This window comes from Canis aureus, chromosome 19 (assembly GCF_053574225.1).
Source record: "Canis aureus isolate CA01 chromosome 19, VMU_Caureus_v.1.0, whole genome shotgun sequence".
In the NCBI taxonomy this organism is placed as follows: domain Eukaryota; kingdom Metazoa; phylum Chordata; class Mammalia; order Carnivora; family Canidae; genus Canis; species Canis aureus.
Window position 1 is genome coordinate 29,882,959 of NC_135629.1, and position 14,612 is coordinate 29,897,570.

The 14,612-nt window shown below is 38.4% G+C and overlaps 1 protein-coding gene and 1 long non-coding RNA gene across 11 annotated transcripts in view; one reads left to right on the forward strand and one right to left on the reverse strand.

Moving 5' to 3' along the window:
* Window positions 1-14,612, reverse strand: part of PTPRG (protein tyrosine phosphatase receptor type G) — a 704,516-nt gene that overhangs the window by 27,528 nt on the left and 662,376 nt on the right. For all 4 annotated transcript variants that reach the window (XM_077858250.1, XM_077858249.1, XM_077858251.1 and 1 more), the window contains 7 exons: window positions 11,776-11,872; window positions 6,855-6,937; window positions 6,531-6,665; window positions 5,230-5,364; window positions 3,107-3,279; window positions 1,441-1,576; window positions 530-676 (listed from right to left, as the gene is read on the reverse strand). In XM_077858250.1, coding sequence (XP_077714376.1) covers window positions 530-676; window positions 1,441-1,576; window positions 3,107-3,279; window positions 5,230-5,364; window positions 6,531-6,665; window positions 6,855-6,937; window positions 11,776-11,872 — 906 coding nt within the window. The remainder of the gene's footprint in view (window positions 1-529; window positions 677-1,440; window positions 1,577-3,106; window positions 3,280-5,229; window positions 5,365-6,530; window positions 6,666-6,854; window positions 6,938-11,775; window positions 11,873-14,612) is intronic.
* The window catches only part of LOC144289815 (uncharacterized), a 35,255-nt gene that overhangs the window by 2,762 nt on the left and 17,881 nt on the right, over window positions 1-14,612 (forward strand). The window contains exons 1-3 of one of the 7 annotated variants that reach the window (XR_013357788.1): window positions 202-1,722; window positions 1,871-1,967; window positions 2,406-3,955. This is a non-coding gene — a long non-coding RNA (uncharacterized LOC144289815). Of the gene's footprint in view, window positions 1-201; window positions 1,968-2,405; window positions 3,972-4,038; window positions 4,112-14,612 lie in introns of those variants that run through there. The other 6 variants (XR_013357790.1, XR_013357789.1, XR_013357793.1 and 3 more) reach the window with 6 other exon arrangements.

Genomic DNA, 14,612 nt, shown 5'->3' on the forward strand with positions numbered 1-14,612 from the left:
TAATTACATATTAACCTTAACTGCCTTTAAACTTCTTCATGCCCTTATCCAAGCAAAGGAAGAATCCTTTGAGAGAGTTAACTTCTCTCTAGTATGCCTTAAGCATCTCTTTTTTAGTTTAAAATTATCTGATAGTCTTTCAAATAGCTTATTTGTTGACATACCATCCTAAAAATAAATCATTCTTAAGGGTAAGATAAGTTAGTTCAGACAAAATACAGAGGATTTTTTTTTTTTAGACTAGAGTGACTGACTCAAAGTATTAGATCACTGTGGCCTGGAGCTGCCGATATTTACCTTCAGATTAAGCCATTAGTTGCTTAGAAGGAAATATAACACTGTGCTGTCTACTTGGATCCCAACAATTCATACTCAGGTTGAAACTTTATTCTTTTTCCATTACATCTGACAAATACAAATGGTAATCCCTTCTAGTCTGTACATTCATGCCAAAAAGGTATGACCCCCAAACTCAAGCCATTTCTTTACTTCTTGCCTTTTGACCAAGGAAGTTTATTTAGACCACTACCTTGAATTGTTTCTCCAGCCGTGTCTTTCCTCCTACTCCTGGTATAAGGATGCTGTTAACATAGCTATGCAGCTGATTAGAAGATACTTCAGTCTCCTTTCCTAGAATGGCTTCCAACAAGGCATCATGGATGAAAATGTACTGCTCCTAAAAGGGACAACAGTATGGGAGAGCTGGTAAGGGGCAGCCACGTCTATCCAAGGCATGTAGTTGACCTCAGATCAACTCTTCATACAGGGACCTCCCCGTGAACTCCTTCAAGCATTTATAGCTAGGTGGCTCACTCCAACACTTACTTATTTATTCCTCATAACTTATTTCTGTATCATGCCCAAAATAATAGGTTCAATGTAGCAAGCAGTGGAGAAATGTATTTAATGAAGGCTTTCAGAACCATGCTACTTTTCAGGCCAGATAGCATGTTTAATTCCCCATAGCATCAAACACAGCTTTAGATACAGCTATATCTGCCTCCTAAGTGTTGGTGTAGTTACTGAGAAATCACATATAAGATCCACACAGAAATGGAAAACTGTGAGTCAGAGGATAGTCTCACGGTCAGGATAGCTTCCAGTTCAAACCTGTAAATTCCTTTGAGCCCTAGGAGAATGAATTTTCTCCCCAGTACCATTCAGCTTTCTTTTAAAGCACATGCTAGGGACACCTGGATGGCTCAGCGGTTTGGCACCTGCCTTCGGCCCAGGGCGTGATCCTGGAGACCCGGGATCATGTCCCACCACTGGGCTCCCTGCATGGAGCCTGCTTCTCCCTCTGCCTGTGTCTCTGCCTCTCTCTCTATGTCTCTCCCTCTCTCTCTGTGTCTCTCATGAATAAATAAATAAATAAAATCTTAAAAAAATAAATAAAGCACATGCTAGAATCTCTTGAAAGCACCTGCAACCACTCCTCACCTCAGTCTGGACGAGGTAGTTACGCTGTGTCCTGATATGCTTCAGGAATCCCAGGACGTTAACTGTGCTTTTGTCTTTTATCTGTTGCAGCATGCTGTCTATTACAATGTAGGTGCCTGTCCTGCCCACACCAGCGCTGGAAGAAAGGAAGACACTCAGCTGCTACCTCTTGCTCTATTGTGTCCAGCATTAACTGTGGACTGGAAAAATTACCATCTAAATATCGAGTGGGCTTAGAAATACCCTTGTTCAAGTTTAGATAACCTAAGAGAGCTGACACAGGTTATTCATTGTGGATGGCATCCAAAAACTTTATTAGGACATTTTCCACCCTCACGAGTCTTGATGGGGAACAAAGCCTTTTATAAATACCTTTTATAAATACCACAGGAGCTGGAGTAAAATGTTGCACATGTATTTCCTTTTTCAGCCTTGCTTGCTGCTCAAGCCACTGACACGAAGGTCAGAGAGCAGTCCTTCCTGGCAGAGCCATCCCCACACCAGAACCCTGCCTGCTGAGACCCCAGGTAGGAAGTCTGTATCCTTGACATCTATGTTTGTGGCTGGCTACCCAACTCTCTGTGATTCTAGGAGCTCCCTTTCTGTGCTTTCAATAAACCCCCTTTCTGCACACCTCCCTAGTCTGTTGAGTAGCAGAAAGTTCTTCTCAAGGGGTGCCTTCCTTTAGTCAGCCCGGTATGGAATCAGAATGGCACACCTGCAAAATCTGGCCTCTTTTATTCACATTTCCTCATTTCTGTTAAAGCAACAACACAACAGTCAGGAAGATGGGAGTTCTGCAGTACTAACAAGGCGCTTTTGTCAGAATCCCCCAGTAGGTTCCCCCATCTCACACAACTACTCCATCGATATAGCTCAGCTCTCTGACAGACTTTCATGTTCATTTTTTAGCGATTCCTTAATGGGCTAGCAAAATAATGTAGTTTTCATGGGGTTTTAAACAGGAGTCGGGTCCCAACATCTGCCACGGACTTGCTTTGTGATCGCATGTTATGAACTGCAGCCCAGAAGAAATGCTTAGAAAATGCCACACAGCTCTGCAACATAACCTCATGGAAGAGGCAGTATCTATTTGAACACCAAAGTTAAAAAAAAGCCAAAAATGCAATTATAAATGAAACATCATAAAAGTATTTCTAAACTACCTACTAAAGTTGTGTAAGGTAGTTAAAAAAGGAAAAAAGTCATTATTGAAGGCTTTCCCAGTGCTTTGAAAAAGGTCTTTTTCAGAGAATATATCAACTAAAAACTTAAAAATGTTTTCACTCCTACAATAAATTTTATTTAGAGGACCCCTACAGAAAAGCCATAAACAAAATCTCAAACTCTTTAGTGTAGAAAGCTCTGAACTTGTGTTTTAAATTCAGATTTCTAGGTAAGAGAAGCAACTTAAATCCCCTGTAAACAATGGGGATTTTATTAATACTAGATGTCACAAAAATTGGAGATTCATCCTCTAAGAGAAGATTTTGTTTTAACCTCAAATAGCAGAACCCTCATAGATTGTACCAGTCCCAGTTTTCAGTGGAAGACTCAGTTTCTAAATCAGACATAGCAGGGCCCCAGCAGGCCCATCCTCCATGTGTGCCCACTCCACATGTTGAATCCCAGGTACAAGAGAGAAAAAGAAGGGTGCTGGCCCCACCTGCAGTGCACCAGCACAGGGCCCATTTCGGGCGTCCGGGCTGCCGAGGACCTCCTCACAAAGGTCAGGACCGGGAGGGCATACTCAGGGACTCCCATGTCAGGCCACTGAGTGTAGTGATACTGGATCACTACCCGTTCATTCTGACGACCCTTGGGATTTCCCTTCTGACCCTAGGAAAAAGGTGAAAAAAAGAGGTCTTTAAGCAGATGGTGGGCATTCTGGATAAAAGTAATGTCAGGATATAGGAAACACAGCCTTCCATTTCCTGTGCTCTAACTACTGTTCCTGAGCCAGGTACTTTCCCCTTGGCGGCTGTCCCCTGCCCTAAGTGGAGACACTACCTAGATGGGGAGTATCAGGCATCTAGGAGAGAAAATGGTTTAAGACTACATCAGGAATGAACAGTTCATACCAGTTTTTTTTGGATGTGGAAGCATCTCAAGAACTTTGTAATCTGCCTAGACAGACTCAATTCTGACTTTCTGCCCCAGCCTCAGAGGCTGTGCAGTCCTCTGCTTTCATCTGACGTCATCTGACGGTGGGCCATTCAGGAGCCTGAGTGAGTGCTGGTGGCTGTCGTACATTCTCCAGGAAGTGATTCTCAATCTCCAGAGTCAATAATAAATTTACCTGTCACTTTCATAAATGAATTTTTCAAAGTAGTTTTCTTGAAGTGGCTGAGCTTTTTTACATTTTAACTACTTTGGATGAAAAATTTCCCCAAACAGGTAACTTGCTATTGTATGTTTTTCTTATAACCAATAAACTTATAAAGTCTGAAAATTAATATTTTTTTGATGACTCAAGGTCATTAATCAGTCAACACTGGAGCAAGTGAGGTGTTTGGCCTTGTGCTTCAGAAGCTTGATGGCTTTGATTTCTGAAATCTTCTGTTAACTTTCATTTCCCTATTTCTTCCTCTTTTTCAGTTACTTTCTCCTGTTGCACTGACTACCTAAAGTTCCTATTTGACTTTCGTCCTCTGACTTTAGTGGGTTTGTAGTGGGAGATGTTAAATACTTAAAGGGTTTCCATGAGCAATGGGCTTTGTAAATATAAGCTGCTTATTGGTTAGTTTAAGCCAGCTAACATCTCTATTAGAACACATAAATACAGTGCTACCTGACTTCTTTTCTATACTTCTGCCATTCTAGGAAAGAACTACACATAGAAAAGACTGTTAGTCTTGGATCACTGATGGGTTTCAGAGCCAATGAAATTGTCTGTAAAACTTTGAATAAATGTGAATGTGCATTCTTCTGGGAAGTGGGAGGGCTTTAGTTTGATCACATTCTCAAAGATGTACAAGACTAAAAAAAAAATTACTCCCATTGCTAAAACCAACCACCATTCTTAAGTCTCTATAGAGCAATTACTTTACATTTTCTTAATGAACATCTACTTAGAGTTCCTAGTAATGCTGTAATGATCCATGAATCTTGATGGAACAGCAGATTTTGAACAAAAGAAATCGAGATATCTCGAAAGCATTTTCATCAGGTGTGGAAATCAGATGTTAACAGTCGTATAGTAAAGGGTTATGTTGAGTCATCTTAGGAAACACTAGACAAAAACAAGTTAAAGAGGTTTCTTAACTTGCATTGACCACTTGTGTGCATTGTGTGTATTTCTAAAGGGGAATACATGTTATGTAGTATTCATTTTCCATACTTATTAAATAGCAGAATCTCATTTTTGCAAGCATCTTGCATGGTCAGCATTCCTTGGAACACACATTGGGAAAATAATGCTTTAAAACTGTCAGAAGTTTGCTATTGGAAAGCTAAATCAACAAACAGATGCTGTTCTCATTGCTGGTCACCAAAACCTAGGAGTACTTTTCTTTCTTTCTTTTTCTTTTCTTTCTTCTTTTTTTTGTTAAATGAAGCCTTCATGAGGAGATTAAAGCATTTAATCAGGCCAGTTAAATTCTATTATGTGCTTTGCCAGCATCTTTCACAGCATACATTGATGTCAATCAAATGGGTTGTGAAAAAATGTTTTTTAAAAATACTTTTTTAAAGCCAAGTTGGTTCTGAGAATTGGCCTTGGTTGTACAGTAATTTTCATACAAGTTTAGAGAGAAATGCCCCGGCAGCCCACCCATATTCCTTCAGTACCTTTTTCACTTTTGCATTTCTGACTGAAAAACGGCGAACGGTGTAGCAGGCATGTACTTTTGTGCTCTTCAGTGTGACAATAATGTTTCCATACTCCTCACTATTCTCTGTTGGCCAATACTGATCACATTTTCTCTGCAAAGAGGAAAACGTTGTCAGTTCCAACTGCAATTTATGCCACAATTGTACTGTTGGTCATGTGATTCCCAGCGTCTTTAAAACAGGTAATGTCATTATGTAGCTGAACTGAAAAAGGAACATAGGGGCTCAATGGCTGAGCGGTTGACATACCTCTGAAGAGGTTAACCTTGGGACAAGTTTGGGCAAGATCATTTAAGCAATGGACCTAGTATCATAACCATCTTTCAAAAGAATGTACTTAGAAAGAAACCTATATTAGGCTGGTAAGAAATACGGTTGACTATGTTAGGAGGTTTGTGTTGCCTCCAGAGTTGCAAGAGAGTCTCCTAACAGTGAAAATCTTCATTTTACAAAACTTGGGTCACCAAAGGTGAGACGGGGACTCCACAGTCAAGGTGAAGATGTAGTAATTCTGAGTAATGAACTTGAGACTTAGCATCTATTCCAGCCTAAATTCGCATCATGTAACATAAACTCCTGGGCAGCCCCGGTGGCTCAGTGGTTTAAGCGCTGCCTTCAGTCCAGGGCGTGATCCTGTAGACCCGGGATCAAGTCCCACATCAGGCTCCCTGCATGGAGCCTGCTTCTCCCTCTGCCTGTGTCTCTGCCTCTCTCTCTCTCTCTGTCTCTCATGAATAAATAAATAAAATCTTAAAAAAAAAAAAACTCCTAATCTAGTGACTTCTAAAATATTAATCATCTTAAAAGAAAAGGTTCTCATAATGATGGTCAAGGTGTTTCAACAGTGTTTCCGTCACCCCCACCACTATCAGTAGTTCCCCCACTACACTGTGTTTCTTCAAACTTCCCTGTTTGTTGTGCTTTCTATTTCTTAGAAGGTCCTTCTGTAACTCCTCTTCTCTCATTGTTCACATCTCACCTCACATATTAGCTCCTTTACAAAATCTTAGTCCTAGAGGATGCATCTATCCCTTCTATGGCATTTCCCTGTTATACTCTATTCACTCCTCTTGCCACATTTAATTCCCTCTTGCTCAGCTATTTCCCATCAGACCACAAGCAAGATATGGGCAAGAGAGGATGCTTTTCATCTCCTTAACGCTCTATACCTCGTCAAGTTCCTACCCTACACCAGGTGCTTCATAAATAGTTTTTGAATGAAGGTACATGATTAAGATATTAAGCCAAGATGCTCTTACTCTTCCTTTTTCCACCAGGTTCGTAATCATGATAATGATTCCAGTGTTTTGTTCCCAAATCATCCTCCAGAAATCTTCGAATGTAGACTTTAAAGGTCCCTGGGTGGCGATATAGGCTTTTGCTTTGTTGTAACCCTTCAAAGATGACACAGCACAAAGTAAGATCAAAGCAGTATCACAGACCTGTTAATAATTCAAGTGCCTTCTCTATTGAATAGGCTGTGTTTTTAGTAAAAGCTCCGTGCAGTATTAAAACACGTTCAACGGTCTCTGTAGCACTCTTTAATTATCAGAAACAGGTTTATAAAAACATTTCTGACTTACATCAACATAGTTTGCATTAATGTAGTCGCTGTGCTTAGAGTCTTTTCCTGGTAAAGGTCTTAACTTCACCCTACTGTGATCATCTATAGAGGATAAAAAAAACAAAAACAAAAACAAAATGTGTAATTCAAAAGCTACCAGCATTCTAAAGCAGAAACCAAGGCAAATAGGTAATGTGGCATCTCCCAGACTGCCCCAAGAAAACTTTAGGCAGAACGCAACTAAAAATTCAAGGATACAGCATTGAAGCCCAACTTAAAAACACAGGAACATTTCTATTTCTACATCATGCTCTGACCTGTGAGTGCCCAAAAAATGCAAACTAAAATCCTTATTGGTTCAGGTAAAATGATTTCAAGTTGTAACCCTCCAAAATGTCCCTGTCCTGGATTTTAAAACTAAGACCTCTGATTACCCATGGCCCTGTCCCTTTTCCATTAATACAAATATAAAAAGGTGATTGTTATATGAGGTCCAGAACATCATCTATTTGTTGAACATCTATTTTCAGGAGTTTCCTTTGCTAAATTCAGTCAGGTTCTCTTGGAGTGGCAGGGAATCTAAGTAATTGAGAGAAAGTAATCTCATTGTAGGAATCTGATCAATGATCAGATTTTAGGATCCACTTAACCTCCCTCAGCTTATGAACACAAAAGGGAGAATGGGATACATGCCTCTTGTTGCCCAGCAAAGTAAGCTTAAGTTTTTAGGGCAGCAAATGAAATAAAAAGAAGTGAAGGTCCTAATTTTATTTTTTCTAGCTAGGAACAGAATGAGCTAAGGTAAATTTACATTTCTGGTTATAATCATAAAAGGCTAGTTCAAGGAGACCAGTGAGTGGTTTAGCCTAGACATTAATGACCTCAAACTATTTATCAAGCACTTTTTGAAAGCCCTCTCCATTCTCATGACTGTCAATTGCTTTTGTTATTCTGACAAACTCAGACTACACTTATTATGCAGAAGGGCTGCTTGCTAAAAATAGGTTCTAAATGACAATCCCCCCCCAATTTATCTGAATATAAACTGCTATGCTTTAGCTCAGCTATATTATTTTTCAGACTGACAAATAAGAATACATATTCTTCAAGTTGCAAAATTCATATTTAATCTAAAAGGTAAGAGCCTCTCTAAAATAGATCAATACAAGAGGTGGTACAGTAGCATCCACATATACTTGAAAGTTGTAATGGCTCTATGAGAAAAAGCTTTTCATACATTTTGTTTTGTGCACAGTAAGTTTACTTGTTTCATGACAGTCCCATCCCATTTTTTGCTATACTAAGCCCTTAACATAGGGGCAAATCAAGTGACTGGTGATATACTCAGATTCTGACCAGGCGTCACGAACACCAGAATCCAAATTTCTGAACTTAGAAAAATAAAATTGCATCTAAATTGAATTTGTGAAGATGAAACCATAAATGAATTGGTGGTAGAACACTATCAAACCATGATGGTACACTTTCCAGGTAACATCATGACCTTTGGGCATATCATGCAGATGCTGCTTTGGGTTTTCTCCCTCTTTTTTGCCACATACTTTCAGCCAAGCACTAAAGTCACCAGAAGTAAGGGTTGCCATAGTGGAGATAATGATACATGTGGATATACTCAAGGAACACCTGTGTATATATCCTTGCTTGACTTACATGGTTAGAAATGAGATTTTATATATATATATACACACACACACACACACACACACACACAATCTTACAATCTTGGCAAGGTGAGCCTCAACTGGGTAGGCCAACAAATACTGTCAGAGTCCATCCATTCAAAGACTAGAGAGAAGAGCAAAATTTGACTCTTCGCTGGTTCTCTTTGTTACCTCCTCATTCTCTTACATAAGTAGAACCAATACTCTTATTCAAAAATGACTTGTGTTTCTTGTAAAACTTTATCTATAGAGTTAGAAGTAAAACTATATTAGTAGATGGTATTACCTTATATAGATATTCTAAGGAATTCACAAAAAAAATGAGTTCAGCTAAGGTTGTAGGATTCATGATCAATGTTAGGAAAGATCCCAAAATTAAGTAAACAATTCCACTTATCATAGCATCAAAACTAATAAAATACTTAAATTCAACAAAAGAGGGACACCTGGGTGGCTCAGCGGTTGAGCATCTGCTTTTGCCTCAGAGCATGAAACCAGTCCCAGGATAAGTCCCACGTTGGGCTCCCTATGGGGAGCCTGCTCCTCCCTCTGCCTACGTGTCTTCCTCTCTTTCTGTGCCTCTCATGAATAAATAAATAAATAAAATCTTTTAAATATAATTCAACAAAAGAAGTGTTAGACAATGCAAACTATAAAATATCCTTGAAAGAAATAAAAGATGACCTCAATGAATGGAAGACATCCCATCTTCATGGATGGAAGGCAGTACTATTAAGATTAATCCACAGATTCAGTGCATTGCCTATCAAAATCCCAGCTACATCTTTTGCAGTAATAGAAAAGTTGATCCTAAAATTGGTATGGAAACACAAAGGACCCAGAATAACCAAAACAATCTTGAAAAAGAACAAAGTTGGAGCATTCACAGTTTCCAAATTCAAAAAATACTACAAAGCTATAGTCTGTCATAAAGACAAAATGGTACCGGCCTAAGGATAGATATATAGATCAATGCAAGAGAACAGAGAATCTAGAAATAAACCCTTACATTTATGGTAAATTGATTTCCAGTAAGGGCACTAAGGCAATTCAGTGGAGGAAAAAAGAGTCTTTCTACAAATAGTGCTAGGACAACTGGCTATCAACATGCAAAAGAATAAACTTACACCCTACCTCACATACATAAGAGTTATTTTGATAAAAGACCTAAATGTAAGAGCTAAAATCATAAAACTCTTTGGTAGAAACAAAGTTGTAAATCTTATGATCTTGGATTAGGCAGTGGTTTTTTTATATAAGACACCAAAAGCACAGACAACACAAGAAAAATAGTATTTCACCAAAATTAAAATAATTTTTGCTTCAAAGGACACCAATAAGAAAGTGAAAAGACAGTGCACAGAATGGGAGAAAATATTCTGCTGTTTATCTATATAAGGGATTCGTATGCAGGATGTATAAAGAATTCCTACCACTCAGCAACAAGACAAATAATCTCACTTAAAAATGGACAAAGGATCTCAATAGCTATTTCCCCAAAGAAGATCTACAAATGTCCAATAAATACATGAAAAGATGCTCAACACACTGGGTATTATTTAAGACTGATGAATCACTGAATTCTACCTCTGAAACTAAGAATAAACTATATGTTAATTAATTGAATTTAAATAAAAAATAGAGATGCTCAATATCACTAATCATTAGGGAAATGCAAATTAAAATGACAATGAGATACCACTTCACACCATTAGCATAGCTATTTTATATCTCTCTCTATATAAGTAACAAGTGTTGATGAGAATATGGACACTGGAACTCTCATATATTCCTGGTGGGAATGTAAAATGGTATAGCCACTTTGCAAAACACTATGGCAGTTCTTCAAAATGTTAAACATAGAATTACCATATGACCTAGCTATTCTATTCCTAACTATATATCCAAGAGAATTGAAAATATATGTCTGCACAAATGTTCAAAGCAGCATTATTCATAATAGCCAAAAAGTAGAAACAACCCAAATGTCCATCAAATGATGAATGAATAAACACAATGTGGCACATCCATACCGTGGAGTATTTTTCAGTCATAAAAAGGAGTGAAGTACCAATCTAAGCTACAACATGGATGAATCTTGAAAACATCCTGCTAAGTGGAAGAAACCCAGACACAAAAGGCCATATAGTCTATGATTCCAATTAAGTGAAGCATCCGGAATGGGCAAATATACAGAAACAGAAAGTGGGTAAGTGGTTTCTAGGGGTTAGGGAAAAAGAGGAATTGTGAACGACTGTTAATGGGTATGGGGTTTCTTGTTGGGGTGCTAAAAGGGTTCTAAAATTAGATAGTGGTGATGGTCGTACAACTGCGAATATATACTAAGAACCACTGAAATTCAGTTTATATTTAAATTCCCATTTAAATATAAATTAACTTTAAATGGGTGAATTTCATATGGTATGTGATTTTTTATCTTGCTAAAGCATTATAAAAAACTTTATCTACAGTAGTGTTCGAATTTAAATGGTTCAGTTGAATGCACTATAAAATCTTATGGAATGTGTTCCTTACCCGAGTGCTTGTTACCCATAAACATGTGTGCCCCTGCCTTTAATATCAAAGCATATATTATCTGCCAGTGACCCAAACCTCAATGTCTATGAGAAGTAGCATTGTAGCCACAGAAGTATGCCTATGCTCCTTGGGTTTTCCCACAAGGCTCTGTAAGAATAGTGCTTATTTGCATCCCTTGTGCCAGAATACTCCTGACCTTGGAAATATGGTAGAAAGGACTAAGCACATGGGCCACAAGGACTGGTGGCTCTATCACTTGAGGTAGAGACCACTTAAGGTTATTACCTAGTCTTAGAAGTTCAGCTTATTAAGAAAAAAGAAAGAAAGAAATTCAGCTTATTGATTCAATTTTCAGCATTCCTACTTATGTTTAAAAACTTGGCTCTCCCTGCTTAAAAATAATGTCAAGAGAGCCACAGGACATTCAAACTTTGGTTCCCAGCATCTGGTATGAAATCACTTCATGTGAGAACCGTGAAGCTCAGAACATTTCTTTCAATCACCTTTTCTTAAGCTGAGATCTGACAGCTTAATGACAGACTTAGGGAGTAGTAAATGCCTCCCCACCCATCCACTCTTGAAGATGGGCTAATGAGAGGTTAACTGGCAAGTGTCATTCTCTTCTGGCATCTTGATTCTGATTGCTTGGCTTTCAGCTTATCCCCAGCATGAAGATTTAATTTCCTCACAGTTGAAGATAGCTTAAAATTTATTACTTACATGCTAAAATGTTGATGTATCTGTTTTTGTGCTTGTTATCTGGATGATTGGAATGTTCTGCAGTGATGTTCATATCAGCCGTACAGCGTTGGACTTCCTGGTGAAAAAAAAAATCAAGATTTCAAAGATTTTAGACACTTTTCAATGTTTAGCAAGGGTGAAGGAAGAAAAGAACTACATATCCAAAGGCATGAAGTATTTACTCACTACTCCCTAGCCACAGCCACCATTACCTCCCCAAACTTAACTTCAGACATAACTGACAAATTCATAACAAACGTATTAAGGATGTGAAGAAGATAAAAGGATTTATTTTTTCACTAATTCATCAATCTACTGCATTCCAGATTGTGACCTAGGCGTGGGGATTATGAAACATTATCTCTCGTTGAATATGTCACAGTCTGATGGGGGAGGAAAACCAATCAAAAGATAAGGACAGTCAAATGTGATTAATAGGAAAGAGGCCTCAAGAAACTATAGTGGGAACACAGAGGAAGGCTTCAGGCAGATCAGTCACCTGAGTCTTAAAGGATAAGCAAGAAGAATTTTCCAGAAGTATAAGCTCCATCATCATTTGCAATATGCTTATAGACCACATAGCTTGTTTTATAGTGATCAGAGTGCAACGTGATTATATTCTGTTCTGAAGTGATGCTAATATATTAGCCCAGTGACCTGTCCTAAGTGGCTCAAATATATATAGATTTGATGAATTATTTGCGAACTCTATTTAAATTATCTATCTTTAGAAAAACAGCAGTGGAAGAGGCAACTCTTCTGCTCCCTTTGCCACGAATGTAAACATCATCCATTAGTGTAATATAAGGTTGCTGTAAAGTCGATTTTTCTACAGTGTCTGGTTCAAACCCAAGAAAGTACTGGCGTTAACTAATAAGGGACGTCATTAGCAGTGCACAGCTGCTACAAGAGCAGGAGCCAGTGACAGAAAATTATCAGGAGAAACATTTTACATGTAACAGATGTAACAGAGTTTAGGTGCATGCAGACGTTTTCTTCACAAAGGAGATACATAGCAGTTATGGGTGTTTTTCATAGTATTTACATTAGGCATAATGAAAACAAAGAACTGGCTGTCTTTTATAGTCACAAACTACTTCCCAGTGAGGGGTCCCTCTCTTCTCTCTAGAGAGGAACTAACTCACCATGATCAAACAATTTGAAGTCTAAAAACAAAGAGTCACTACCTATTCAAAGAGGCCATACTCATGAACTCCCGATTCTTCGAAGCTGTATATTTAATTTTTCATAATTGTAGACCTTCCCAGTGGTCCATTAAAAAAAAGTCCACAGATATTAATTCAACATACCTCTTGGGGAAAAGTGTGTCTCATGACAATTCTTACATTTACTAAATGTGATAAACTCTATTTTCTCTTCTAAAATGGTTTATAAACAGGGCACCTGGGTAGCTCAGTGGTTGATCGTCTGCCTTTCACTCAGGTCGTGATCCCGGAGTCCTGGGATCGAGTTCTGCATTGGGCTCCCTGTGGGGAGCCTGCTTCTCCTCTCTGCCTATGTCTCTGCATCTCTCTCTCTCTGTCTCTCATGAATAAATAAATAAAATCTTTAAAAAGTGGGGGGCACTTAAGGCTGCTCTTGGTTCTTTTTTCTAAAATGAGATAGAGGGTAGACACAAAGTGAAGAGTCTGATTATCTTTAACATCTCCAAAAATATAAGCATGCAAGGTATGCTCAAAGTATTTGGGGGTACTGACCTTTTAGAATAGCCTTGAACGCCCAAGGCATAATACTCATTTGAATAGTTTCAGGGGCAGAAAACCTTTGAAAATGGATTTGTATTCTGGAAGACATTAATTCAATCTATACATAAATTCCTGAAATAAGTTGACATCCTTTTGTTTCTGGGTTTCGAAGGTCATACTTTTGGCATGGGCTGGGTTGCTATAACATCTTGTGTTAAGAGATTATAGCTTTACCTACTTTAGTTTGATAGTCACTCGGTTTATTGATTTTTTTTTTTCCATTGTATGGATCTGACCACCCTAGCTATGGACTGAGCTCGGGCCTCTATTATAATATAATGCAATTGACCAAGACTGCTTGGGAGCAGCTGTCTGCACTGTTTAGAGCAGTCATTCAATATGGCCAATCAAACTCTTTGTTATCTAAAACCCTGGGTCTGATCCGTTGCCTCTATTTCACTTTTCCAATTATGTGAATGACAGAAAACAAAGAATAGCCATAAATAATGTTAAATCTGATTTTATTAGAACCCGAGGGGTTTGCCTAAGGCCTTCTGATTTTGTCTTGTGGATAATAATGTCCATCTGTAATTCCTTGCAGAACTGTTTGGCTCATTTAGATGCTGATAATATCATCTGATCCTGGAGTGGCTTTTCTCCATCAAAACCGACATTTCAAAGTTAATGTGATTTTAATAGGTGTTAAAACCCTTTGAAGGGACACTGGCTGATGGAGTGTATATAGCAAAGTTACCTATTTGGCACTCTGATCAATAGTTTAAGATGTAAGCTTGTTTGTATCGTCCTGTCCATAAAACAGAGCTGGAACTCTCAGAATGAATATTCGGAGTCTCGATAGACACAGAATCACAGATGAGAGCCAAGTGAAAACAAGAGATTTAAAAATCAAGAAAAACTTAACAAAATAACCACAAGTCGATATATTCAGATTTCTTGGGAGACAGGCTAAATCACCTGCTGCCTGGAGTCAATGATGTGAGAAGCAAAAGGCATGTGGAGACATACTGTCCTACTATTCTGTGGCTCGATGTGAAATCATGATTGAATAAAAATACATCTGGAAATCTTTCAGATTACTCAGTGTCACAA